This window comes from Hemiscyllium ocellatum, chromosome 5, assembly GCF_020745735.1.
Source record: "Hemiscyllium ocellatum isolate sHemOce1 chromosome 5, sHemOce1.pat.X.cur, whole genome shotgun sequence".
Classification (NCBI taxonomy): Eukaryota; Metazoa; Chordata; class Chondrichthyes; order Orectolobiformes; family Hemiscylliidae; genus Hemiscyllium; species Hemiscyllium ocellatum.
Genome location: NC_083405.1, coordinates 137266436 through 137291589, shown reverse-complemented (window position 1 = coordinate 137291589; position 25154 = coordinate 137266436). Strand labels below are relative to the sequence as shown.

At 49.8% G+C, this 25154-nt stretch overlaps 1 protein-coding gene across 1 annotated transcript in view; it reads left to right on the top strand.

The window, feature by feature from the left end:
- cfap20 (cilia and flagella associated protein 20) overlaps positions 1-24643 on the top strand; it is a 30643-nt gene extending 6000 nt beyond the window's left edge. Inside the window, exons 2-6 of the mRNA XM_060825667.1 lie at positions 8649-8728; positions 12457-12568; positions 14973-15161; positions 21504-21614; positions 24428-24643. Coding sequence (XP_060681650.1) covers positions 8649-8728; positions 12457-12568; positions 14973-15161; positions 21504-21614; positions 24428-24430 — 495 coding nt within the window. The 3' untranslated portion in view covers positions 24431-24643. The remainder of the gene's footprint in view (positions 1-8648; positions 8729-12456; positions 12569-14972; positions 15162-21503; positions 21615-24427) is intronic.
- Positions 24644-25154: the final 511 nt, after the last annotated feature.

Below are 25154 nucleotides of genomic sequence, written 5' to 3'. Positions count from 1 at the left end.
CCTGTTCAGGGCAAACATGGAACCTGTCAATAATTTCCACTAAAAGTTGTGTGTGGCTGTGTGCTATTTGGAGACCTACCCCACAAAGGCAGCTGCAACAGTCTTGTTGATGTCCAGTCCTGCTACCCCAGAGAGGGGATTGTTGGGGAGGTTGGGGTATGTGGTGGGGGGTGGTGGTGGCTGTGTTGGGGGTGGGGGGCTCGTGTGCTTTCTGCCGCGGCTTGGGGTTGAACCGGGGAGGGGAGGGCTCATGCACTTCGTGCTGGGGGGGGGGGTGGCGGTAATGGAGCAGGTTGGGGGCGATGTCTTGTGCGCTGTGTGCTGCTGCAACCTCCTGAACAGGGAGCAGACTTAAAAACTCCGAACCCCAGAGGAAAGGCATTTAATTGATTTTTCCGAATAATCGATTATCCGAATGAAATAGTGCCCACCCATCATGTTCGGATAATCGAGTTTTCACTGTACACCGCAGGGCAAGAGTTATTGCTGGGGGAAAGGCAATTTCAATGCGATTAGGCAAGATTTAGGTTGCATAGGATTAGATTAGATTAGATTCCCTACAGTGTGGAAACAGGCCCTTTGGCCCAACAAGTCCACACCAACCCTCTGGAGAGTAACCCACCCCCCTCTGACTAATGCACCTAACAATTATGGACAATTTAGCTTGGCAAATTCACCTGATCTATACATCTTTGGAGGAAGCCGGCGGAAACCCACACAGACACGGGAGAACTTGCAAACTGCACACTGACAGTCATCCGAGGTGGGAATTGAACCCGGGTCCCTGGCGCTGTGAGGCTGCAGTGCTAACCACTGAGCCACCGTGCCGCCCCAATGGGGCAGGAAACTCCAGGAGATGTGCTCAATTGAAATGTAGAGCTTATTCAAGGACTAGCTATTGTGGATTCTTGATACGTGTGGACCGGTTAGGCAGGGAGGAAGTTGTTGAGTGCAGGAGCTATGGTTTACCAAGGAAGTTGAATCTCTGTCAAGTGGAAGAAGAAAGCTTATGTTAGGATGAGATGTGAAGGCTCAGTTAGGGCACTTGAGAGTTACAAACTAGCCAGGAAAGACCTAAGGAGAGAGCAGTGAAGAGCCAGGAGGGGACATGAAACGTCATTGGTGGCTAGGATCAGGGAACGCCTTAAGGGTTTCTATAGATGTATCAGGAATAAAAGAATGACTAAAGTAAGATAAAGGCTATTCAAGGGCAGTAGTGGGAAGTTGTGCATGGAGTCAGAGGAGATTGGGGAAGTGGTAAATGAATATTTTTCGTCAGTATTCACACTACAAAAAGAAAATGTGGTGGAGGAGAATACTGAGATACAAGCTACTGGACTAGATGGGGTTAAGGTTCATAAGGACGTGGTGTTAGAAATTCTGGAAAGTGTAGAAATAGGCAAGTCCCCTGGGCTAGATGGGATTTATCCTAGGATTCTCTGGGAAGCCAGGGAGGAGATTGTCGAGCCTTTGGCTTTAATCTTTGACATCATTGTCTACAGGAATAGTGCCAGAAGAATGGAGGATAGCCAATATTGTCCCCTTGTTCAAGAAGGGAAGTAGAGACAACCCTGGTAATTATAGACCAGTGAGCCTTACTTCAGGTGTGGGTAAAAGGTTAGAAGAGATAAGATTTATAATCATCAAGAAAGGAGTAAGTTAGTTAGGGATAGTCAACAGTTTTGTGAAGAATAGGTCATGCCTCACAAACCTTATCCGGTTCTTTCAGAAGGTGACCAAAACAGATGGATGAGGGTAAAGTGGTTTATCCTAATAAATGCAATGTATTCCATTTTGGTAAAACAAACAATGGTAGGACTTGTACAGTTAAACGTGGGGCCCTGGGTAGTGATGCAGAACCGAGACCTTGGAGTTCAGGTACATAATTCTTTGAAATCTGCATCACAGTTAGACAGATGGTGTTTAGCATGTTTTGTCTTCATTGGCCAGACTTGATGAGTAAAGGAGTTGGAGCGTCATGCTGAAGTTGTACAGGATATGGTGAGGCCGCTTCTGGAGTACTGTATGCAGTCGCGGTTGCCCTGTTATAGGAAGGGTATTTTTAAATTGGAGAGGGTTCAGAAAACATTTCCCAAGATGTTCCTAGACTGGAGGGTTTGAGTCATTTGGATAAGACAATAGACAATAGGTGCAGGAGTAGGCCATTCTGCCCTTTGAGCCTGCACCACCATTCATTATGATCATGGCTGATCATCCTCAATCCATATTCTGTTCCTGCCTTATCTCCATCACCCTTGATTCCACTATCCTTGAGAGTTCTATCCAACTCTTTCTTAATCGAATCCAGAGACTGGGCCACCACTGCCTTCTGGGGCAGAGCATTCCACACAGCCACCACTCTCTGGGTGAAGAAGTTTCTCCTCATCTCTAACCTAAATGGCCTAGCCCTTATGTAGCTGTGTCCTGTGGTTCGGACATTTTTTCACTGAAGCTTCGGAATTTGAGGGGTGACCTTGTAGAGATTTATAAAGTCATGAGGAGCATCGATAAGGTGAATAGCAAAGGTCTTTTCCCTAGGGTGGGGAGTTCAAAACAAGGGGCGTATTTTTTAGGGTGAGAGAAGAAAGATTCAAAAGGACAAGGGGCAACATTTTTATAGCTGCAAATGTGTTGCTGGTCAAAGCACAGCAGGTTAGGCAGCATCTCAGGAATAGAGAATTCGACGTTTCGAGCATAAGCCCTTCATCAGGAATGATGAAGGGCTTATGCTCGAAACGTCGAATTCTCTATTCCTGAGATGCTGCCTAACCTGCTGTGCTTTGACCAGCAACACATTTGCAGCTGTGATCTCCAGCATCTGCAGACCTCATTTTTTACCCGCAACATTTTTATATATTGGTTTGTGTGTGGAATGTACTGCCAGAGGAAGTGGTGGATGCAGGTACAATTACAACATTTAAAAGACATTTTGATAAGTACATGAATAGGAAAGGTTTCTATGGGCCAAACACAGACAGGTGGGACTAGTTTAGTTTGGGAACCTGCTTGGCAGGACAAGTTGCAGCTCCGTCATCTCAGCTCCAGGACATCTCTGCAGGAGTTCCTCAGGGTAGTGTCCTAGGCCCAACCATCTTCAGTTGCTTCATCAATCATCTTCCTTCCATCTATGAAATGGCATGATGACTCAGTGGTTAGCACTGCTGCCTCACAGCAGCAGGGACCTGGGTGCGATTCCACCCTTGGGTGACTGTCTGTCTGGGTTGAATTTGCACAGTCTGCCCATGTCTGCGTGGGTTTCCTCCCATAGTCCAAATGTGCAGGTTAGGTGGATTGGCCATGCTAAGTTGCTCATAGTGTTGGTGTGGATTCGATGGGTCAAATGGGCACACTTCCACAATGTAGGATTTCTGATTTCTAGTTTTCTTTCTGATTTCCAGCATCTGTGGTTCTTTCAGTTTTTTTATAGTTGTAACACCAGTTGCCTTGGTGTCAGGATGGGAGACCATAAGATATAGGAACAGAATTTGGTCATTCAGCCCATTGAGTCTGCTCCTCCATTGGATCGTGGCTGATATGTTTCTCGAACTCATTCTCCTGCCTTCTCTCCTTAACCTTTGAATCATGAACCTATCTATCTGTGTCTTAAATACACTCAGTGACTTGGCCTCCACAGCCCTCTGTTGCATCAAGATTCCACAGATTAACCACCCTCAGGCTAAAGAAATTCCTTCTCATTTCAATTTGAAAGAGTTGTTGCTTCACTCTGAAACTATGCCCTTGGGTCCTAGCCTGTCCTACGAGTGGAAAAATCTTCTCCAGGCCTCTTGGTATTCTGTACGTTTCAGTCAGATTCCCCCTCAGAGCTGAAAAATGTGTTGCTGGAAAAGCGCAGCAGGTCAGGCAGCATCCAAGGAGCAGGAGAATCGACGTTTTGGGCATACGCCCTTCTTCAGGAATGGGGAAGGTGTGCCAAGCAGGCTAAGATAAAAGGTAGGGAGGAGGGACTTGGGGAAGGGGTGTTGGGAATGCAATAGGTGGAAGGAGGTCAAGGTGAGGGTGATAGGCTGGAGAGGGATTGGGGGTGGAGAGGTCAGGAAGAAGATTGCAGGTCAAGAAGATGGTGCTGAGTCTGAGGGTTGGGACTGAGATAAGGTGGGGGGAGGGGAAATGAGGAAGGTGGAGAAATCTGCATTCATCCCTTGTGGTTGGAGGGTCCCTAGGCTGAAGATGAGGTGCTCTTCCTCCAGGCGTCCTGTTACCATGGGTCTGGCGATGTAGGGGGCCAAGGACCTGCATATCCTTGGTGGAGTAAGAGGGGGAGTTAAAGTGTTCAGCCGCGGAGCGGTTAGGTTGGTCGGTGCGGGTGTCCCAGAGATGTTCTCTGAAACGTTCCGCAAGTAGGTGGCCTGTCTCCCCAATGTAGAGGAGGCCACATTGGGTGCAGCGGATGCAGTAAATGATGTGTGTGGAGGTGCAGGTGAATTTGTGGTGGATATGCAAGGATCCTTTGGTGCCTTGGAGGGAAGTGAGGGGGGAAGTGTGGGTGCAGGTTTTGCATTTCTTGTGGTTGCAGGGGAAGGTGCCGGGAGTGGAGGTTGGGTTGGTAGGGGGTGTGGACCTGACGAGGGAGTCATGGAGAGAGTGGCGTTTCCGGAACGCTGATAGGGGTGGGGAGGGAAATATATCCCTGGTGGTGGGGTCTGTTTGAAGGTGGCGGAAATGATGAAGGATGATATCTTGTACCTGGAGGTTGGTGGGGTGGTAGGTGAGGACCAGTGGGGTTCTGTCCTGGAGGGTCAGATTGGAGGGGCGGGGTTCAAGGGCGGAGGAGCGGGAAGTGGAGGAGATGTGATGGAGAGCATCATCAACCACGTCTGTGGGGAAATTGCGGTCTTTGAAGAAGGAGGCCATCTGAGTTGTTCGGTATTGGAACTGGACTTCCTGGGAGCAGATGCGGCGGAGGCAAAGGAATTGGGAATATGGGATGGCGTTTTTACAGGGGGCAGGGTGGGAGGAGGTGTAGTCTAGGTAGCTGTGGGAGTCAGTCGGTTTATAGTAAATGTCTGTGTTGAGTCGGTCACCCGAGATAGAAATGGAGAGGTCTAGGAAGGGGAGGGAGGAGTCTGAGACGGTCCAGGTAAATTTGAGGTCGGGGTGGAAGGTGTTAGTAAAGTGTTCAACCTCCTTGTGGGAGCACAAGGCAGCGCCGATACAGTCATCGATGTTAGGCTTCATAGCCAACTGCCGCCGCGACATTAACCGCCTCAACCTGTCCACCCCTCTTACACACTCCAACCTCTCACCCTTGCAACGTGAAGCCCTCCACTCCCTCCGCTCCAACCCCAACTTCACTATCAAACTGGCAGACAAGGGAGGCGCGGTGGTAGTTTGGCACACCGATCTTTACATTGCTGTGGCTAAACGCCAGCTCACGGACACCTCCTCCTACTGCCCCCTTGACCATGACCCCACCTCCCACCATCAAACCATCATCTCCCAGACCATCCATAACCTCATCACCTAGGGGGATCTCCCATCCACCGCCTCCAACCTCAGTCCCACAACCCCGCACCGCCCGTTTCTACCTCCTGCCCAAAATCCACAAACCTGACTACCCCGGCCGACCCATCGTCTCAGCCTGCTCCTGCCCCACAGAACTCATTTCTGCGTACCTTGACACAGTCCTATCCCCCTTAGTCCAAGAACTCCCCACCTACGTTCGGGACACCACCCTCGCCCTCCACGATTTTCACTTCCCCAGCCCCCAACGCCTTATCTTCACCATGGACATCCAGTCCCTGTACACCTCCATCCCCCATCACGAAGGACTCAAAGCCCTCCGCTGCTTCCTTTCCCGCCGCACCAACCAATACCCTTCCACTGACACCCTCCTTCGACTGACTGAACTGGTCCCCACTCTGAATAACTTCTCTTTCCAATCCTCCCACTTCCTCCAAACCAAAGGAGTTGCCATGGGCACCTGCATGGGCCCCAGCTATGCCTGCCTCTTTGTTGGATATGTGGAACAGCCCATCTTCTGCAGCTACACTGGCACCACCCCCCACCTTTTCCCCCGCTACATCGATGATTGTATCGGTGCTACCTCGTGCTCCCATGAGGAGGTTGAACAGTTCATCCAGTTTACTAACACCTTCCACCCCGACCTCAAACTTACCTGGACCGTCTCAGACTCCTCCCTCCCCTTCCTAGACCTCTCCATTTCTATCTCGGGCGACCGACTCAACACGGGCATTTACGATAAACCGACTGACTCCCACAGCTACCTGGACTACACCTCCTCCCACCCTGCCCCCTGTAAAAACGCCATTCCATATTCCCAATTCCTTCGCCTCTGCCGCAGCTGCTCCCAGGAGGACCAGTTCCAACACTTAACAGCCCAGATGGCCTCCTTGTTCAAAGACTGCAACTTCCCCTCAGACATGGTTGATGATGCTCTCCACCGCATCTCCTCCACTTCCCGCTCCTCCGCCCTTGAGCCCCGCTCCTCCAACCACCACCAGGACAGAACCCCACTGGTTCTCACCTACCACCCCACCAACCTCCGTATACAGCGTATCATCCGCCGCCATTTCTGCCACCTCCAAACGGACCCCACCACCAGGGATATATTTCCCTCCCTACCCCTATCAGCGTTCCGGAGAGACCACTCCCTCCCCGACTCCCTCATCAGGTCCACACCCCCCACCAACCCAACCTCCACTCCCGGCACCTTCCCCTGCACCGCAAGAAATGCAAAACCTGCACCCACACCTCCCCCCTCACTTCCCTCCAAGGCCCCAAGGGATCCTTCCATATCCATCACAAATTCACCTGCACCTCCACAAACATCATTTACTGCATCTGCTGCACCAGATGTGGCCTCCTCTACATTGGGGAGACAGGCCGCCTACTTGTGGAACGTTTCAGAGAACACCTCTGGGACACCTGCACCAACCGCCCCGTGGCTGAACACTTTAACTCCCCCTCCCACTCCACCAAGGACATGCAGGTCCTCGGTCTCCTCCATCGCCAGACCATGGCAACACGACGCCTGGAGGAGGAGCGCCTCATCTTCCGCCTGGGAACCCTCCAACCACAAGGGATGAATGCAGATTTCTCCAGTTTCTTCATTTCCCCTCCCCCCACCTTTTCTCAGTCCCAATCCTCTGACCCAGCACCGCCTTCTTGACCTGCAATCTTCTTCCCAACCTCTCCGCCCCCAAACCCTCTCCAGCCTATTACCCTCACCTTATACTCCTTCCACTTATCGCATTCCCAACGCCCCTCCCCCAAGTCCCTCCTCCCTACCTTTTATCTTAGCCTGCTTGGCACACTCTCCTCATTCCTGAAGAAGGGCTCATGCCCGAAATGTCGATTCTCCTGCTCCTTGGATGCTGCCTGACCTGCTGCGCTTTTCCAGCAACACATTTTTCAGCTCTGCAGTCCTCACTTTCTCCCAGAGTCCCCCTCACCCTTCTAAACTCCATCACACACAGACCTGTGCTGAGAGACACCTTTTCCAGTATTTCAACACATTGTGCTAATGGCACCACCTCCCTGAAGACTGTTCTAAGTTGGTCTGATGCTGAGCAGGTAGTGAGGGAGGGCTAGACAGGAGCTGCCACTGAAAGCTGTCAGTGACCATGAACAGCAGCTATTTCCACTGACTACAGTCAGCAGGAGATTCTGGTGGGGATGTCTGAAATCTGGCTCCTCTGGGCTACCCAGCTGCCAGAGCCTGCGACTACATTGTGATAGTTGACATCAGCACATTGCATGGCCAGTTGAATGGGGCAGCATTAACAGAAACAATCGATGCAAATAAATCATCCTTGTCTCTCAACTCTGGGGCTGGTGACTTCTCGTCTTAGTTCTTGATCTTTCCGGTGGAGCCCGGGCCGAACCGGAACTACATCTGGTTGGGAAAGGGCTTTTGTGGCCTTTGGTTAGCCCAGTCTAACTGGATTTCTGGGTTTCCTGCAGTTGGTTCAAACAACACAGAAACCCAATCAGACAGAGCTGAGTGAGGGTTACATACGTCCTTTCCCAACCTGGTGTAGTTCCTGTTCTGTCTGTGCTGCCCTGTGCTGGTGTCTGCTTATCTTTCAGAAGGAACATTTGCAATGTTTTCTGAAATGTTGAAAAATCCTTTGATTGCCCAACTGAACTTGGGTTAGAGTTAAGAACAGGAACGGGCCCTTCGGCCCTCCAAGTCTACCCTGACATATTTTTGCCCTTCTATACTAAACTGTCTTCACTTACAGTATCCGTATCCCTCTACTCCCTTCCTATTTATGCATTTGTCTGGGTGCTTCTTGGCTGATGCTGCTGTGAATAATTCTGGGTTTAGTTTCCTCCTCCATCCCATTGAGTGCTCGGACAGCCTTTGACGCACGGGGATTTGCTGGTTGTCACCGTATTTATAGCAGTGAACACCCCTTCCCCTGAGCTTGCAGTTCTTGCTCTGCCCACTGAGTCTCTCTGTGAAGTGACGATATGGTTGGCTGTGTGACAGGCATGCAGACAAAGGCTAGTTTTGTTATCTCGGACAGATCAAATCCAGATTAATTATGTAAAGTATCCAGAGTATTCATTTTTACAGTTGGTACCATTTTGGTCTTGGTGTTAGGCCCAGGTACAGACCTAGATTATTATAATTGAACAGTGAATGGTTCTGTTAATTCCAGGTGAGAAACGGCCACATAAAGAGAATCACTGACAATGACATCCAGTCCCTGGTCTTGGAGGTTGAAGGAACCAATGTCAGGTGGGTCACTCAGATTCTATATTGCTTGAAAATGGAATGACCCACATTAGCACAGTGAGGGGCTCAGACACACACCCACACACACACTCCTTCAGTCCCACATTAACACGGTGAGGGGCTCAGGCGCGCGCGCGCACACACACACACACACACACACACACACACACACACACACACCTTCAGTCCCACTTTAACTCACTTAGGGGCTCCCACTCTCTCCCACTCTCTCTCCCACTCGAACACAGTGAGGGGCTCAGACACGGTCCCACACACACACACGCCTTCAGTCCCACATGAACACAGTGAGGGGTTAAGATGCACTGTCTCAGTGGGGCCCCACCTTCAGACCAAAGTGACTGAGTTTCCTTGAAATAGAGAAAGATGTTGCAAAGAGTTGAAGTCCAGGAGTCTTCCTTCACTTGTATAGCACTTGTATGAGTCCACACATAAAACACAGAACATTAACGCGTAGTACAGGCTCTTCAGCCCTTGATGTTCCATGAACCTGTGAAACCAACCTGAAATCCATCTAACCTACACTATTCAATTATGATTCATATGTTTACCCAGTGACCACTTAAATGCCCTTAAAGTTCGTGAGTCTATGTCTGTTGCAGTGCGTTCCACACCCTTACTATTCTGAGTAATGAAAGTACTGACATCTGACCTATATCTATCAAAAAATTATGTCCCCTCATGCTAGCCATCACCATCCGAGGAAAAAGGCTCTCACTGTCCACCCTGTCTAATCCTCTGATCATCTTTATGTCTGTATTAAGTCACCTCTTAACCTTCTCTCTAACAAAAACAGGCTCAAGTTCCTCAGCCTTTCTTCACAAGATCTTCCCTCCATACCAGGCAACATCCTAGCCTCTGAACCCTTCCCAATGTTTCCACATCCTTCCTATAATGGGAGTACTGCGTACAGTTCCGGTCACTCCAAGTGCGGCCACACCAGAGTTTTGTACAGCTGTAGCATGTCCTCGTGGCTCCGAAACACAATCCCTCTATCAATAAAAGCTAACACACTGTATGCCTTCCTAACAATCCCATGAACCTGGTTGGCAACTTTGAGGGACCTATGTACATGCACAGCAAGATCTCTGCTCATCTACACGACCAAGTATCTTACCATTTGCCCAGTAGTCTGTATTCCTGTTACTCCTTCCAAAGTGAATCACCTCACACTTTTCTGCATTAAACCCCATTTGCCCCCTCTCAGCCCAGCTCTGCAGCTTATTCTTGTCCCTCTGTAACCTGCAACATCCTTCTGCACTGTCCATAACTCTGCCGACCTTAGTGTCATCCGCAAATTTACTAACCCACCCTTCTGTGCCCTCATCCAGGTCATTTATAAAAATGACAAACAGCAGTGGCCCCAAGACAGATCTTTGTGATACCCCACTAATAACTGAGCTCTGGGGTGAATATGTCCCATCAACCAACACCCTCTGTCTTCTTTCAGCTAGCCAATTTCTGATCCAAACCGCTAAATCACCCTCAGTCCCATGCCTCCGTATTTTGTGCAATAGCTTACCGTGGGGAACATTATCAGCCTTACTGAAATCCATATACACCACATCAACTGCTTTACCTTCCTCCATCTGTTTGGTCACTTTCTCAAAGAACTCAACAAGGTTAGTGAGGCACGACCTACCCTTCACAAAACTGTGTTGATTATCCCTAATCAGGTTATTCCTTTGTAGATGATTATAAATCCTATCACTTATATTCCTTTCCAACACTTTACCCAAAACTGAAGTAAGGCTCATTGGTCTGTAATTACCACATTGTCTCTACTCCCCTTCTTGAACGAGGGAACAACATTTGCTATCGTCCAGTTTTCTGACAGTAATCCGATAGACAATGACAGCAAAGATCAAAGCCAAAGGCTCGGCAATCTCCTCCCTAGCTTCCCAGAGAATCCTAGGATAAATCCCATCTGGCCCAGGGGATTTATCTATTTTCTCACTTTCTAGAATTGCTGACACCATCTCCTTGTGAACCTCAATCCTGTCTAGTCTAGTAGCCTGTATCTCTGTATTCTCCTCGACAACATTGTAGTTTTCCTGTGTGAATACTGACAAAAAATATTCATTTAACGCTTCTCCTATCTCCTTGGCAACCACACAGAACTTCCCACTACTGTCCTTGATTGGCCCTAATCTTACTCTAGTCATTCTTTTATTCTTTCCATACCTATAGATAGCTTAAGGGTTTTCCTAGAATCCCTACAATGTGGAAGTAGGCCCCTCTACATCTCTGGAACTTTTCAGAAGCCTATCGAAAACTCTCAACAGGTTGACCTCTCCTTTGCTGTTTCTAACCTCAGCCCATGCTACCTCAGTAGATAAGTCCTCATCAAACATCCTTTCTGCCACCGTAACACTGTCCTGGACTAACAAAGCTACACCTCCCCCTCTTTTACCACCTTCCCTGTTCTTTTACCACCTAATCCCTGGAACCTGCAACATTCCTGTCTTTGCTCCATCCATGTCTCTGAAATGGCCACAGCCCCACCATCGTGGAGTATGTGTGAGATGTGGGATACTTTGTCTGTACTTTCTACAGAGAGAATGCATCGGACCCATAGACAGTCTTTATCAGAAACAGATTTCTGGAGAAACTCAGCAGGTCTGGCAGCAACTGTGGAGAGAAAGCCAAGTTAAGGTTTCAGGTTCAGTGACCCTTCTTCAGAAGTGAAGATGTTTATCAGCACTGAGGAGGCCCTTTGGCCACCAGGTTCACTGAATTCATCCCTGGGATCAGAGGATTGTCTCCTGCTGAGTAATAGAGTAATATAGCATGGAAACAGGCCCATTAGGCCCAAACTAGCCCGTGCTGACCAGCTCGTTCCAGTTGCCTGCGTTTGGTCCGTATCCTTCTAAACTCTTCCCATCCATGTACCTATCCAAATGTTTTTTAGATGTTGCTATTGTACCTGCCTCAGCCACTTTCTCTGGCAGCCCATTCTATATACGCACCACTCTGTGTGAAGAAGTTGTCCCTCAGGTCCTTCCTAAACCTTTCCCCTCTCACCTTAAACCTATACCCTCTAGTTTTCAATCCCCCATCCCTGGGGAAAGGATTATCTGCATTTGTCCTATCAATGCCCCTCATGATTTCATACACCTCAATAAGGTCACCCCTCATACTGCTACATTCCTAAATAGGAATAAAGCCCTATCCTGGCCAACCTCTCCCGATAACTCAGGCCTACTAGTCCTGGCAACATCTTCGTAAATCCTCTTTGCACTCTTTCCTGTTTAATTATGTCTTTCCTGTAACAGGGTGACCAAAACCCCTCAATATTCCAAATGCAGCCTCACTAATGATTTGTATAACTGTAGCATAATGTCCCAACTCCTATATTCAATGCCTCGATCAATGAAGGCCAACATGTGAAATGCCTTCTTCACCACCCTGTCTACCTGTGACACCCTTTTCAATGAACTATGCACCTGTACTCCTGAGACCCACTGTTCCATAGCACACCTCAGGTCCTTATCATTTTCTGTATACGTCTTACCTTGGTTTGACTTTCCAAAGTGCAACACCTCACACTTCTCTGGATTAAATTGCATTTGCCAATCCTCAGCTCATCAAGATCTCTGTGTAATTTTTGAGCAATTGAGGAGACTGAATCTCAGTAATTGAGGCCTAAAGTTGGGACTCTGAGGTTGGACAGAGTTGAAGGTGAAAGTAACTCGAATGGAAATCCTTTACAGCACAACGTACATCACGTGCCCAGCAGACCCGAAGAAGACCCTCGGTATCAAGCTGCCTTTCCTGGTGATGATCATCAAGAACCTGAAGAAATATTTCACCTTTGAAGTTCAGGTGAGAGTGAGGCTGAGATCCCTGCACTCAGTCAGTGAGCGTTGTGGGGAGGGATGGAGAAGGTGGCACTCTGGGGGACTGCACTTGGCTGTGTGCACTCGCTCCGGTCTCCCCAACAATCCTCTGCCCGGTTTGGAGCGTCTGCTCTCATTCACTCCCCCTGGCAATTACTGTTTACCACCCACTGCCCTCACTCCCCCTGGCACTGACTGTTCACCACCCACCTCCCTCACTCCCCCCGGCACCTATTGTCCGTTCACCACCCACCTCCCTCACTCCCCCCGGCACCTATTGTCCGTTCACCACCCACCTCCCTCACTCCCCCTGGCACTGACTGTCCGTTCACCACCCACCTCCCTCACTCCCCCTGGCACTGACTGTCTGTTCACCACCCACCTCCCTCACTCCCCCTGGCACTGACTGTCTGTTCACCACCCACCTCCCTCACTCCCCCTGGCACTGACTGTCTGTTCACCACCCACCTCCCTCACTCCCCCTGGCACCTATTGTCCGTTCACCACCCACCTCCCTCACTCCCCCTGGCACTGACTGTCTGTTCACCACCCACCGCCCTCACTCCCCCCTGGCACTGACTGTTCACCACCCACCGCCCTCACTCCCCCTGGCACTGACTGTCTGTTCACCACCCACCTCCCTCATTCCCCCGGCACCTATTGTCCATTCACCACCCACCTCCCTCACTCCCCCTGGCACTGACTGTCCATTCACCACCCACCGCCCTCACTCCCCCTGGCACTGACTGTCTGTTCACCACCCACCGCCCTCACTCCCCCCTGGCACTGACTGTTCACCACCCACCTCCCTCACTCCCCCTGGCACTGACTGTCTGTTCACCACCCACCTCCCTCACTCCCCCGGCACCTATTGTCCATTCACCACCCACCTCCCTCACTCCCCCTGGCACTGACTGTCCGTTCACCACCCACCTCCCTCACTCCCCCTGGCACTGACTGTCTGTTCACCACCCACCTCCCTCACTCCCCCTGGCACTGACTGTCTGTTCACCACCCACCTCCCTCACTCCCCCTGGCACTGACTGTTCACCACGCACCGCCCTCACTCCCCCTGGCACTGCCTGTTCACCACCCACCTCCCTCACTCCCCCTGGCACTGACTGCTCACCACCCACCTCCCTCACTCCCCCGGCACCTATTGTCCATTCACCACCCACCTCCCTCACTCCCCCTGGCACTGACTGTTCACCACGCACCGCCCTCACTCCCCCTGGCACTGACTGTTCACCACCCACCTCCCTCACTCCCCCGGCACCTATTGTCCATTCACCACCCACCTCCCTCACTCCCCCTGGCACTGACTGTCCGTTCACCACCCACCTCCCTCACTCCCCCCTGGCACTGACTGTCTGTTCACCACCCACCTCCCTCACTCCCCCTGGCACTGACTGTCTGTTCACCACCCACCTCCCTCACTCCCCCTGGCACCTATTGTCCGTTCACCACCCACCTCCCTCACTCCCCCTGGCACTGACTGTTCACCACCCACCTCCCTCACTCCCCCTGGCACTGACTGTCTGTTCACCACCCACCTCCCTCACTCCCCCTGGCACTGACTGTCTGTTCACCACCCACCTCCCTCACTCCCCCGGCACCTATTGTCCGTTCACCACCCACCTCCCTCACTCCCCCTGGCACCTATTGTCCGTTCACCACCCACCTCCCTCACTCCCCCTGGCACTGACTGTTCACCACCCACCTCCCTCACTCCCCCTAGCACTGACTGTCCGTTCACCACCCACCTCCCTCACTCCCCCTGGCACCTATTGTTCACCACCCACCTCCCTCACTCCTCCTGGCACTGACTGTTCACCACCCACCTCACTGTCTGCCCGTCCCTCTCACCCTCTGTCCCGGCACTGCCTGCCTGTCCCTCTCTGACTCTGCCCGGCGCTGCCTGCCTGTCCCTCTCTGACTCTGCCCGGCGCTGCCTGCCTGTCCCTCTCTGACTCTGCCCGGCGCTGCCTGCCTGTCCCTCTCTGACTCTGCCCGGCGCTGCCTGCCTGTCCCTCTCTGACTCTGCCCGGCGCTGCCTGCCTGTCCCTCTCTGACTCTGCCCGGCGCTGCCTGCCTGTCCCTCTCTGACTCTGCCCGGCGCTGCCTGCCTGTCCCTCTCTGACTCTGCCCGGCGCTGCCTGCCTGTCCCTCTCTGACTCTGCCCGGCGCTGCCTGCCTGTCCCTCTCTGACTCTGCCCGGCGCTGCCTGCCTGTCCCTCTCTGACTCTGCCCGGCGCTGCCTGCCTGTCCCTCTCTGACTCTGCCCGGCGCTGCCTGCCTGTCCCTCTCTGACTCTGCCTGGCACTGCCTGCCTGTCCCTCTCTGACTCTGCCCGGCACTGCCTGCCTTTTCTGCCCCCTCTCTGTATGCAGGTTCTCGATGATAAGAATGTGCGCAGGCGATTCCGAGCAAGTAATTACCAGAGTACAACTCGGGTGAAGCCTTTCATCTGCACCATGCCGATGAGGCTGGATGACGGCTGGAACCAGATCCAGTTTAACCTGTCCGACTTCACCCGGAGGGCATACGGCACTAACTACATCGAGACTCTGCGAGTCCAGGTGAGATGGAGGGGGATGGAGCTGTCAGCTGGAGTCAGGGTGGGAGTGAGCGTTTATCTACATCGAGACTCTGCGAGTACGGGGGTGATGGAGGGGGATGGAGCTGTCAGCTGGAGTCAGGGTGGGAGTGAGCGTTTATCTACATGGAGACTCTGCGAGTACGGGGGTGATGGAGGGGGATGGAGCTGTCAGCTGGAGTCAGGGTGGGAGTGAGCGTTTAACATGGGAGATGGATCAACTGCTTACAGTCTCAGTGTCCAGTCTCAGATGCCACACTTTAGGGAGATGTCCACGGATTGGTGAGGACATGGGACGATGGGACTTCTGTCCAGACTAACTGATTAAAGAAACTGGGATTGTTCTGTTTGGAACAGCGCAGGGTTGAGCAGAGATATTCAAAGTTAGGGTTTTCAGTAAATAAAGAGAAACTGTTTTCTGTAGTAGAACAATCACAGACCAGGAGAGATGGATTTGCCAATGGCCAAACGTGCAGGGGAGGTGGGAACCTAATTTCACACAGTCCCTGTAGTCTGGAACGTGCTGTTGGAAACAAGCAGAGCCGATGCTGCCTGTGCAGAGAGAGTTGGAGCAACAGCTGAAGGGGAAACCCTTGCAGGGCAGTGGGCAAAGTGTACGGCAGTGCTGACAACCCAGTCAATGACTTTGGGAAAGGCACCGTGGTTATTGAGCGAGGTGGTTTTTGCGGAGGGTCCAGAAGAGATTTCCAGAGATTGGGAACGGCGCAGTTGGAGGTTTCTTAAGATTGAAAATCAAATGACCCCAGGTTATTGTGCTTTACTGGAAATTGTAAGGTTTTGGTCACCACATCTGACAAAGGAGTTGTGCTCTGAAAGCTTTGAATTTCAAATAAACCTGTTGGACTATAACCTGGTGTTGTTTGATTTTTGACCCCAGTTCAACACTGGCACCTCCACATGACACCAGCTTGGTAAGCAGAGGAGTTTGAAGTTTGAGGTATTGTCAGACTAGAAGCCAGTCTGAAGTTCCTGAGGGGAACTGGAGATAGGATTGCTCTAAAAGTCAAACAATTGAGCAGGAAGGACATGGGCTTCTATCCTGGAGAGGGTTGAACCAGGCTCAATATGTTTCTCAAAGGCGGAATGGCAAACTGTAAAACTCACAAATTTGGGGTGTGGATTAAAGAGCAGAAATCAGGGAGTGAGATGGGGGCAGGGAGATATCTGAAATTCAGTCATCCGAAGAAACCTGGTTTGTTAGTCAGTCAGCATTGAGGAGGCACAGAAAACGAGGTAAAAACAATCACTGTAGATGCTGGAAACCAGATTCTGGATCAGTGGTGCTGGAAGAGCACAGCAGTTCAGGCAGCATCCAACGAGCAGTGAAATCGACATTTCGGGCAAAAGCCCTTCATCAGCTTCATTCCTGCTGTGCTCTTCCAGCACCACTAATCCAGAGGCACAGAAATCACTTTGTCTTAGTGAGCTTTTCTGGGATCTGCTTTTGTCCTATGGGATCTGTTGTAGGCTGGGTATATAAAAGTCCTGAGGGACCTTGGCAGGGTGGGTGCTGAGAGCATGTTCTCCAGCCCCAGCCCTAGGCCTTGTTGGAGAGACTGGGTTATGGCCCAGACCAGGTCCCCTCTTTAAGAAGGTAGTCTAGGTCCGAATGCTTTCTCATTTTAAAGTTAGATCTGAAATATGTGATGGGGCTGGTCAAACTGCCTGATGTTAAGCAAAACACAAATTATTTAAACACTATAGATAAAATATAAACAAAGAGGATTTTAGAACAACTTTTACTGTTGGAAAACTTAACAGTATCTGTTACTAACTAACTATGCCAATATAGTAACATCCTATAACCACACTTCCTGGTAAAAAGGTAAATTCAGACACTGATTCTTACAGGCAATTCTCTAACCCAGAAGGGAGCAACATTAAGAGAGATTTCAGTGAGGAATCCTTTTTTTTACTGAAGCTCCAACTCTTCTGGGACTCTACAGCTAAAGAAAACAAGAGATCCTGATCTTGGAGAACTGGTCACAGTGTTACAGCTGTTCTTTTAAGAAACCTAAAGGCTTGTTCCAATAGTTGACTTACACTGCCTCCCGTAGCCACTTCGAGATGGACAGACTCTCTTCCAAATAAACCCAGGACAGAGACGTCACAACCAGAACTGGGCCGGAAGGTCAGGGGGTGCCTATTTATGATCGAGATGGTGGAGACCCTGTCTGAGGGCCATGACTCTGTGGACTGGGACCAATGCCCTTTTGAGGGAGGGGAGGGGTACCTGGCAGAGTGGTTAGGGAGGGCTTCAACTAGTGTGGAAGGGGGATGGGAACCTGAAGAGTAGGGCAGTGGGTGCAGAAATTGAGGGAGAGTTAGAAACCAAGGAAAACATGCCTAAGAACAGGCAGGGAAACGTTGCTGAACAGAGCAGGGGAGGAGGTCTGAAATGCACGTGTTTCAATGCAAAACGTATAATAGGCAAGGTAGATAAACCTGGAGCGTTGGTTAGTACAGGGCGACTCCTGTATCCGGGGAATTGTTTTCCATGGTTTCACTTACCCATGGCCGGAACATATAGGGAACGTTCCAGCACCAGGGAGCTGCTGGGAAGGTACGTTTCCCATTGAAATGAATGGGTTCACTCCTGTCTGCAGTTTTGGGCTTCTGCAGGAGGTCCTGGGACATATCCCCCACGGGTACAGTGGGGGAAACTACTGTACTGACGTTACTGCGCTTACAGAGACTCGGCTGAAAGAGGGACAGGCCTGGCAGCTGGATGTGCCAGGATTTAGATGTTTCAGGTGTGATAGGGAGGTGAAAGGTGTGGGGGGGAGTTGTATTACTGGTAAAGGAGTATCTCCCAGCTGTACTGAGGGAGCATCCATCAGAGGACTCATGCAGTGAGACTATCTGGAATAGAGCTCAGGAACAGGAAAGGTGAAATCCCAATGCTGGGGTATTCTACAGGCCTCCCAACAGCCAGGGGGAGCTAGAGGAGAGAATATATGGACAGATTTTGGAAAGGTGTTAAAAAACAGCAGAGTTGTGTGATAGGTGATTTTTAACTTCCCCTAAATCGACTGGAACTCACTACATGCTAGGGGCTTGGATGGGGCAGAATTTGTAAGGACCATTCAGGAGGGTTTCTTAACACAGTATGTAAGCATTCTGACTAGGGAAGGGGGTGATAGTGGGTATGGTTTTGGGAATGAGCCCGGCCAGGTGAGTGAAGTTTCAGTGGGGGAGCATTTCGTGAGTAGTGACCAAAATACAGTGAGGTTTAACATACTCCTGGGTCGGGAAATACAGGAGTGCTCAGGTGAAGGTGTTACATTAGGGGAAGGCAAACCAAAATAATATGATGCCGGAACTGGAGGGCTTTGTTTGGAGGTGGCTGTTTGAGCAGACTGGTACAAAAGGTGAAGTCACATGGTATCAAGGTGAACTGGCAAGATGGATACAGAACTGGCTTAGTCACAGGAGACAGAGGGTAGTGGTGGAAGGAATGGAGGGTTGTGACAAGTGCTGTTCCACAGGGATCAGTGCTGGGACCTCTGCTGTTCGTATTCTATGTAAGTGATTTGGAGGAAAACATAGCTGGTCTAAGGAAGTTTGTGGCTGAGTGTGAAGATTGGTGGAGTTGCAGAGAGTGAGGAGGAGTGTCAGAGGGTACAGCAGAATATAGATCATTTGGGCAGAAAAATGGCAGATTGAGTTTAAGCTTAACAAATCTGAGGTGATGTGTTTTGGAAGGTCAAGTACAGGTGGAAATTATACAGTGGATGGCAGACCCTTAGGAATGTTGATATGCAGAGGGACCTGGGTGTGCAGGTCCACAGATCACTGAAGGTGGCAGCAGGTAGATAAGGCAATAATAAAGGCCTAAGGCAGGGCTAGCCTTCATTGGAAGGGGCATTGAGTGTAAGGATAGACAAGTCATGCTGCAGCTTTTTAGAACTTTAGTTAGGACACACTTGGAATATTGTGTCCAGTTCTGGTCACCATATACCAGAAGGATGGGGATGCTTTGGAGAGGGGACAGAGAAGGTTTACCAGGATGTTGCAAGGAATGAGAAAGTGAAAACTGCAGGTGCTGGAGATCAGAGTTGAAGAGTGTGGTGCTGGAAAAGCACAGCAGGTCAGGCAGCACGTGAGGAGCAGGAGAATCGATGTTTTGAGCATAAACCCTTCATCAGGAATGAGGCTTGTGGGCCCGAGGGTGCTGGGAGATAAATGGGAGAGGGGGGTGGGGTTAGGGTGAAGGGAGCTGGGAATGTCTATGAAGGTGGGGAGAAGGTGATAGGAGGATGGAGGAGATAGATGGGAAGGAAGATGGATGGGTCAATAGGGGGTGCCAAGTTGGAGGGTTGGATCTGGGATGTGCGAGAGAGGAGATGAGGAAGCTGGTGAAATCCACGTTGGTTCCGTGTGGTTGGAGGGTCCCAAGGTGGAAGATGAGGTGTTCTTCCTCCAGGCGTTGGGTGGCTAGAGTTTGGCGGTGGAGGCAGCCCATGACTTGCATGTCCTTGGTGGAGGGGGAGTGGGAGTGGGAGTGGGAGGGGGAGGGGGAGGGGGAGTTGAATTGGCTGGCCACAGGGCAGTGGTGTTCAGTGCGTGTGTCCCAGAGATGTTCTCTGAAACAATCTGCAAGTTAGCATCCTGTCTCCCCAATGTAGAGGAGATCACATCGAGAGCAACAGATGCAGTAGATGACGTGTGTGAAAGTAAAGGGAAATCTCTGATGCATGTGAAACGATCCTTTGGGGCCTTGGATGGAGGTGGGGGGGTGGGTGAGAGCACAAGTTTTGCAATTCTTGTGGCAGGGAGGAGGGTCGGTCGGTCGGTCGGTTGGTGGGTGGTGTCGTCCTAACAAGGGAGTCCCTGAGGGAATGGTCTCTCTGTAATGCAGGTAGGGATGGGGAGGGAAATATATCCCTGGTGGTGGAGGTTGGTGGGGTGGAAGATGAGGACGGCGGGAGGTCTGTGGTTCAAGGGCAGATGTGTGGGAAGTGGAGGAGATGTGCTGGAGGGCATTGTCAACCATGTGGGAGGGGAAGTTGTGGTTTTTAAAGAAGGAGGCCATCTGGGATGGCCAGGTCAGGGGGATTTTAGTGATGAAGGAAGGTTGGAATGGCTGGGATTGTTTTCACTGGAACACAGGAGGTTGAGTGGTGACCTGATAGAGGTTTATAAGATTGTAAATGGCATGGACAAAGTGGGAAGTATGAGGCTTTTTCCCAGGATGGAGGTGTCTATTCCTAGGCTCATGGTACGAGGGAGGAGTTTAAAAGAGATGTGCGAGGCAGGTTCACACAAGGGGTAGTGAGTGCCTGGAACACATTGCCAGAGGAGGGGGTGGAAGCAAACATAAGAGCAGCATTCGCGAAGCACCTGGACAAATGCATGAATAGGAAGGAATAGAGGGATACAGATCCTGTAAGTGAAGACAGCTCGAGTATGGAAGGGCAAAATGATTCAGTAGCAGGCTTAGAGGGCCGAAGGGCCTGTCCCTGTGCTGTATTGTTCTTTGTTCAAACACATAGTGTGCTAGGACTAGGGTCACTTAATAATTTTAAGACAGAGGTCGATGGCTTTCGGCTCTCCCCTCCATTGGTCAAGAGTCTATCAGGAGTAGATGGAAAATGGAGAGGAAACCACAGTCAAACGAGCTGTAATCTTTATCGGAGCAGATTAGTGTACCGAGTGTATACTCCTGCCTCTGATTAGTGTACCGAGTGTATACTCCTGCCTCTGATTAGTGTACCGAGTGTATACTCCTGCCTCTGATTAGTTTGCCCATCCATCTGTCTGTCTGACCCTATGACCAGGGACTGAGATGCCACCTTTTCCAAGTGTTTCATTCTCTGTAGGAAGGAAGTGAATGAATTTTCTCACCTGTTACTTCCTGGAACATCTTCAGTTCTGGCTTCAGAGAGAATCTAAGGGAACAGAACATGTTGCTGCGTAGCTCTGTTCTGATCCACTGCTGCCTCCTGCTATATCAATACGTTTGGGTGTCCTTGGGAGATTATCTGTTGTTCACATCTTGCTGAGTGCTGTCTGGGGCTCTGGCTGTGTCTCAGTGTCAGATATCACTGGCCTGTTTGGCAGCTGCATGGTTATTTCAGGTAACTTGGTTTAGTGGAGCTGTTGGGAACATCTTTGGGCCTGTGTCCTGTGTTTTCTTTGTTCGATGTGTTTGATGACACAGGTCCCTTCTTGCCCTGTGTCTGTCTAGCTCTAGCAGTGGGATCTGTCAATCGATACACTTGCCTGACTTGTAGAGCACATTGTTGTCCTGAGAGTTAGTGCTGGTGCTGGAGTTTAAAAAGTTGCCCTTGTCGTTTCTCAGATTCACGCAAACTGTCGTATTCGGCGTGTTTACTTCTCAGACCGGCTGTACTCTGAAGATGAGCTCCCAGCTGAATTCAAACTTTACCTCCCTGTACAGAATAAGGCCAAGGTGAGTCTGTTGTGAAACCTGGAGCTTGAGGTAACCTGACCTGGAGAGGGGGCAGTTCACCCTGCGCTAATTGGGCTGGTCAGGCCTGTGTGTGTGCATTGTGGCACAGGTTTGGTCAGAGGGGAGCTTTCGTGGAGGGAAGAGAGAGCATTGCATTCATGATGCAAGATGATAAACAACGTGCAGCTCACAACTATTTTTGCAGGTTAATATTTGATAAAATAGTGGTGGGTGGGAGGGTGGATGCTCTTGTGGTGCAGTGGTAGTGTCCCTACCTGTGAGTCAGGGGCTTGGGTTCAAGTCTTACCTGCTCCAAACGTGTGTCATGACATTTCTGAACAGGCTGATTAGAAAATATCGATCTGATAAAGTAATGGAAATAATTCTCCCAGCGTCACGGACCCAGGTTCGATTCCAGCCTTTGGTGTCTGTCTGTGTGGAGTTTGCACATTCTCCCCGTGTCTGTGTGGGTTTCCTCCCACAGTCCAAGGATGTGCACATTAGGTAAATTGGCCGTGCTAGATTGCCCATAATGTTAGATGCATTAGTCAGGGATAAATGTAGGGGAATGGGTTTGGGTGGAATACTGTTCGGAGGGTCAGTGTGGACTTGTTGAGCCAAAGGCCCTGTTTCCATACTTTAGGGAACCTAATCTAATCTAATTAGAGGCCAGTACAGGAGACAGAAACTGCACTTTCTGCCTGTTCTTACCTGCAACCAACATTCTTTTGAAAAGGAGGAAGTTTTTAGCAAATCATTTGGTCAGACAGCAGCTGTAATTGCTGAAGAAACACATTTTGGTGAAGCCTTTTGTTTTGCATTCTGCAAGCTCAACTTTGCAATTCGCAAGAAATACCAACATAAAAGGGAAGTAAGTGAAGGTGGATGGGGTCCTGACCATTAGGGCAATGTCGGGGGAAAAATAATTTGCTCTCCCAGTCTGTTAAAGCACAAAGTCACCTTCCCCAGTTGCTGCAAGCTCCCAGGCTGGGTGAGCTGCTCCATCTTGGGAGATGTTTTAAAATCTGTTTGTTTAATTATATCTAATCACGTTGGTATTTCTAAATCTCCGAATAAAAGCAAAATACTGTACTGCAGCAACTGGAAATCTGAAATAAGAATCGGAACGTTTCGAGTCCAGTATGACTCTTCAGCCTTTTATTTTGTAAGAGTCACTGGACTCAATATTAGAAGGTAGGACAGTACAACACAGGACTAAGCCCTTCTCTCATTGTGTGCTGAACATGATGCCAATCTGAAGTCTATGCCTCTATTCCCTGCCTGTACACGTATCTGTCTAACTGTTTCTTGCTATCATATCTGCTTGTACCACCTCCCCCTGGCTGTCCTGCTGCAGGCACCTGCTACCGTCTGTGAGAAAAACCTGGACATTGCCCACCCTGGGGAAAAGGTTCAGACTGACCATCTGTTCTATGCCTCTCAGAATCTTCTACACTTCGATCAAGTTACCCTCTGCCTCTGATGGAGACAATCCAAGTTTGTCCAACCTCTCCTTATAGCTCATACACTCCAATTCCGGCAACATCCTGTTAAACCCCTTGCACATCCTTCCTATACCGGGGGGACCAGGACTGCATGCATTACTCTAAATGGGCCTATCTCAAGTTATAGACAGCAGCAACATGACATGCTGGCTTTTCTACTCAAGTCCTGAATGTTGAGGGTAAGCATGCTGGATGCTGTCTTTACCAACTCATCCCACTTTCACCCCAGGATCCCTCGGTATATCACTGCTCCGAAGGGCCCTGCCATTGCCTGTAGACTTTCCTCTTGCATTTGACATTGTCAGGATTAAACTCCAACCTGTTGTTTCTCTGCATGGCTTTCCAACAGATCTATATCTTGCTGTATCCTTTGACAACCTTCCTTCCTGTCCACACCTCTACCCATTTTTATGTATAAAACCATGTATATTTTCATCTAAGTTTTATCTATAAAGATATATAGACAACAATATGGTGATCCTTGTGGAACACCCCTGGTTGCAATCCTCCACCAAGAACAGCCCTCCACAACTATTCTGTCTCCTATGACTAAGTCAATTTGCTGACTTAGTGATCCCATGTGCCTTAATCCTCTGGACCAGCCTACCATGAGGGACCTTGTCAAATGTAAAGTCCATGTAGACAACACCCACTGCCCTACCCTCAATCACATTCATCAAAAAACCCCATGAACTTTGAGAGACCTCCCCCACATAAAGCCATGCTGACTATCCCTCATAAGTCCATTCTTTTCTAAATGCGTGTAAATTAATTGTGTTTCTCTTTCCACGGTTTCTGCCAGACCTGCTGAGTTTCTCCAGCACTTTGTTTTTGGAATCTTCGGTTCCCCATCAGCCTTTTCTCTCCCAGTTTGCCAGTCCTTCCCACCCAGACTCCGTGTGGACAGGATCTCCCCACCTGGGCATATTGTCAGGGACTGGTGGTGGACAGACTGGAATGATGAACAAAGCTTTATTTTAAATCTGTCAACTTGTGAAATGATGTATTGGTGGACATTCCAGACCAATCCACCTCTCTTAAAAACAGCAGAAGTGAAAGGAGCTGAAACATTCTCATGTGACAGTAGTTTGGAGCGGGGAAGTACGATGGAAGCTTTCAGGGAGGTAGACTACTCGCAGACAGACAGCAAGGCTGTGAGGAGAAGGCTTTAGAATGGCACTAAGTGAAATGCTTATTTGAAGAACCAGTGCAGAACATGTCCCTGTTTTGCACTGTAACAATTGTCTGGAGGAGGAGTACAGCCATGTGGGACATTAACATGTTCGAAACTTTCTCTTCTCTGCACAGTGAGAGTCAGGAGCAGGATGACGTTTCTGTCTGTTATCAGGAGTTCAGAAGACCAAGTCTCTTCAGCACCATCACCTTCCCCCAACATAAGGTTTCTCTGTGGAAAGTAAATGTTTTGTATATTTTCATTTAATATAAAGCTGGTGATTTAAGCATTCTTGTTGGTTTACTTTAAATATTGTATCTTTTTTGGAATTAAAACTTTCTTTAATCTAAGATGAACCTAGTGTGATCACCTTCCTTCATCCCCTTCAGTGAACGAGGTATTTACTCCTCAAGGGCAGTATGAACTCTGTACAGATAGTAGTAGCTGACAGGATAGCTATTGAATACAGCCCAGCCTCTCTTTGCCCAAGATAGACTGGTGCAAACACCTCAGTATATCATTGATTTTTATTCCTTCGTGGGCGGAGGCTAACATTAATTTCCCTGACCTTAATCACCATCATGTGGGAGTAATGAACTCCCACAGTGCTGTTAGGGCAGGAGTTACAGGATTTTGAGTCATCGCCATTGAAGAAAGTGATATAATTCTGGGCAACAGTTGAATGAGTTGGAGGGGAACCTGCAGGCTGTGGTAATTCCACTTTCATGCTGTCTTCACCCCAGCTTGTGGTCGATGTCACAGAGCTCGACAAGTGTAGCTGAAACTTGAGCAGTTTATTGCTCACGATGGACGACAGTGTTACCACCCCGTCAGTCATCCAAGTGATTGTCTGTCTGGCTT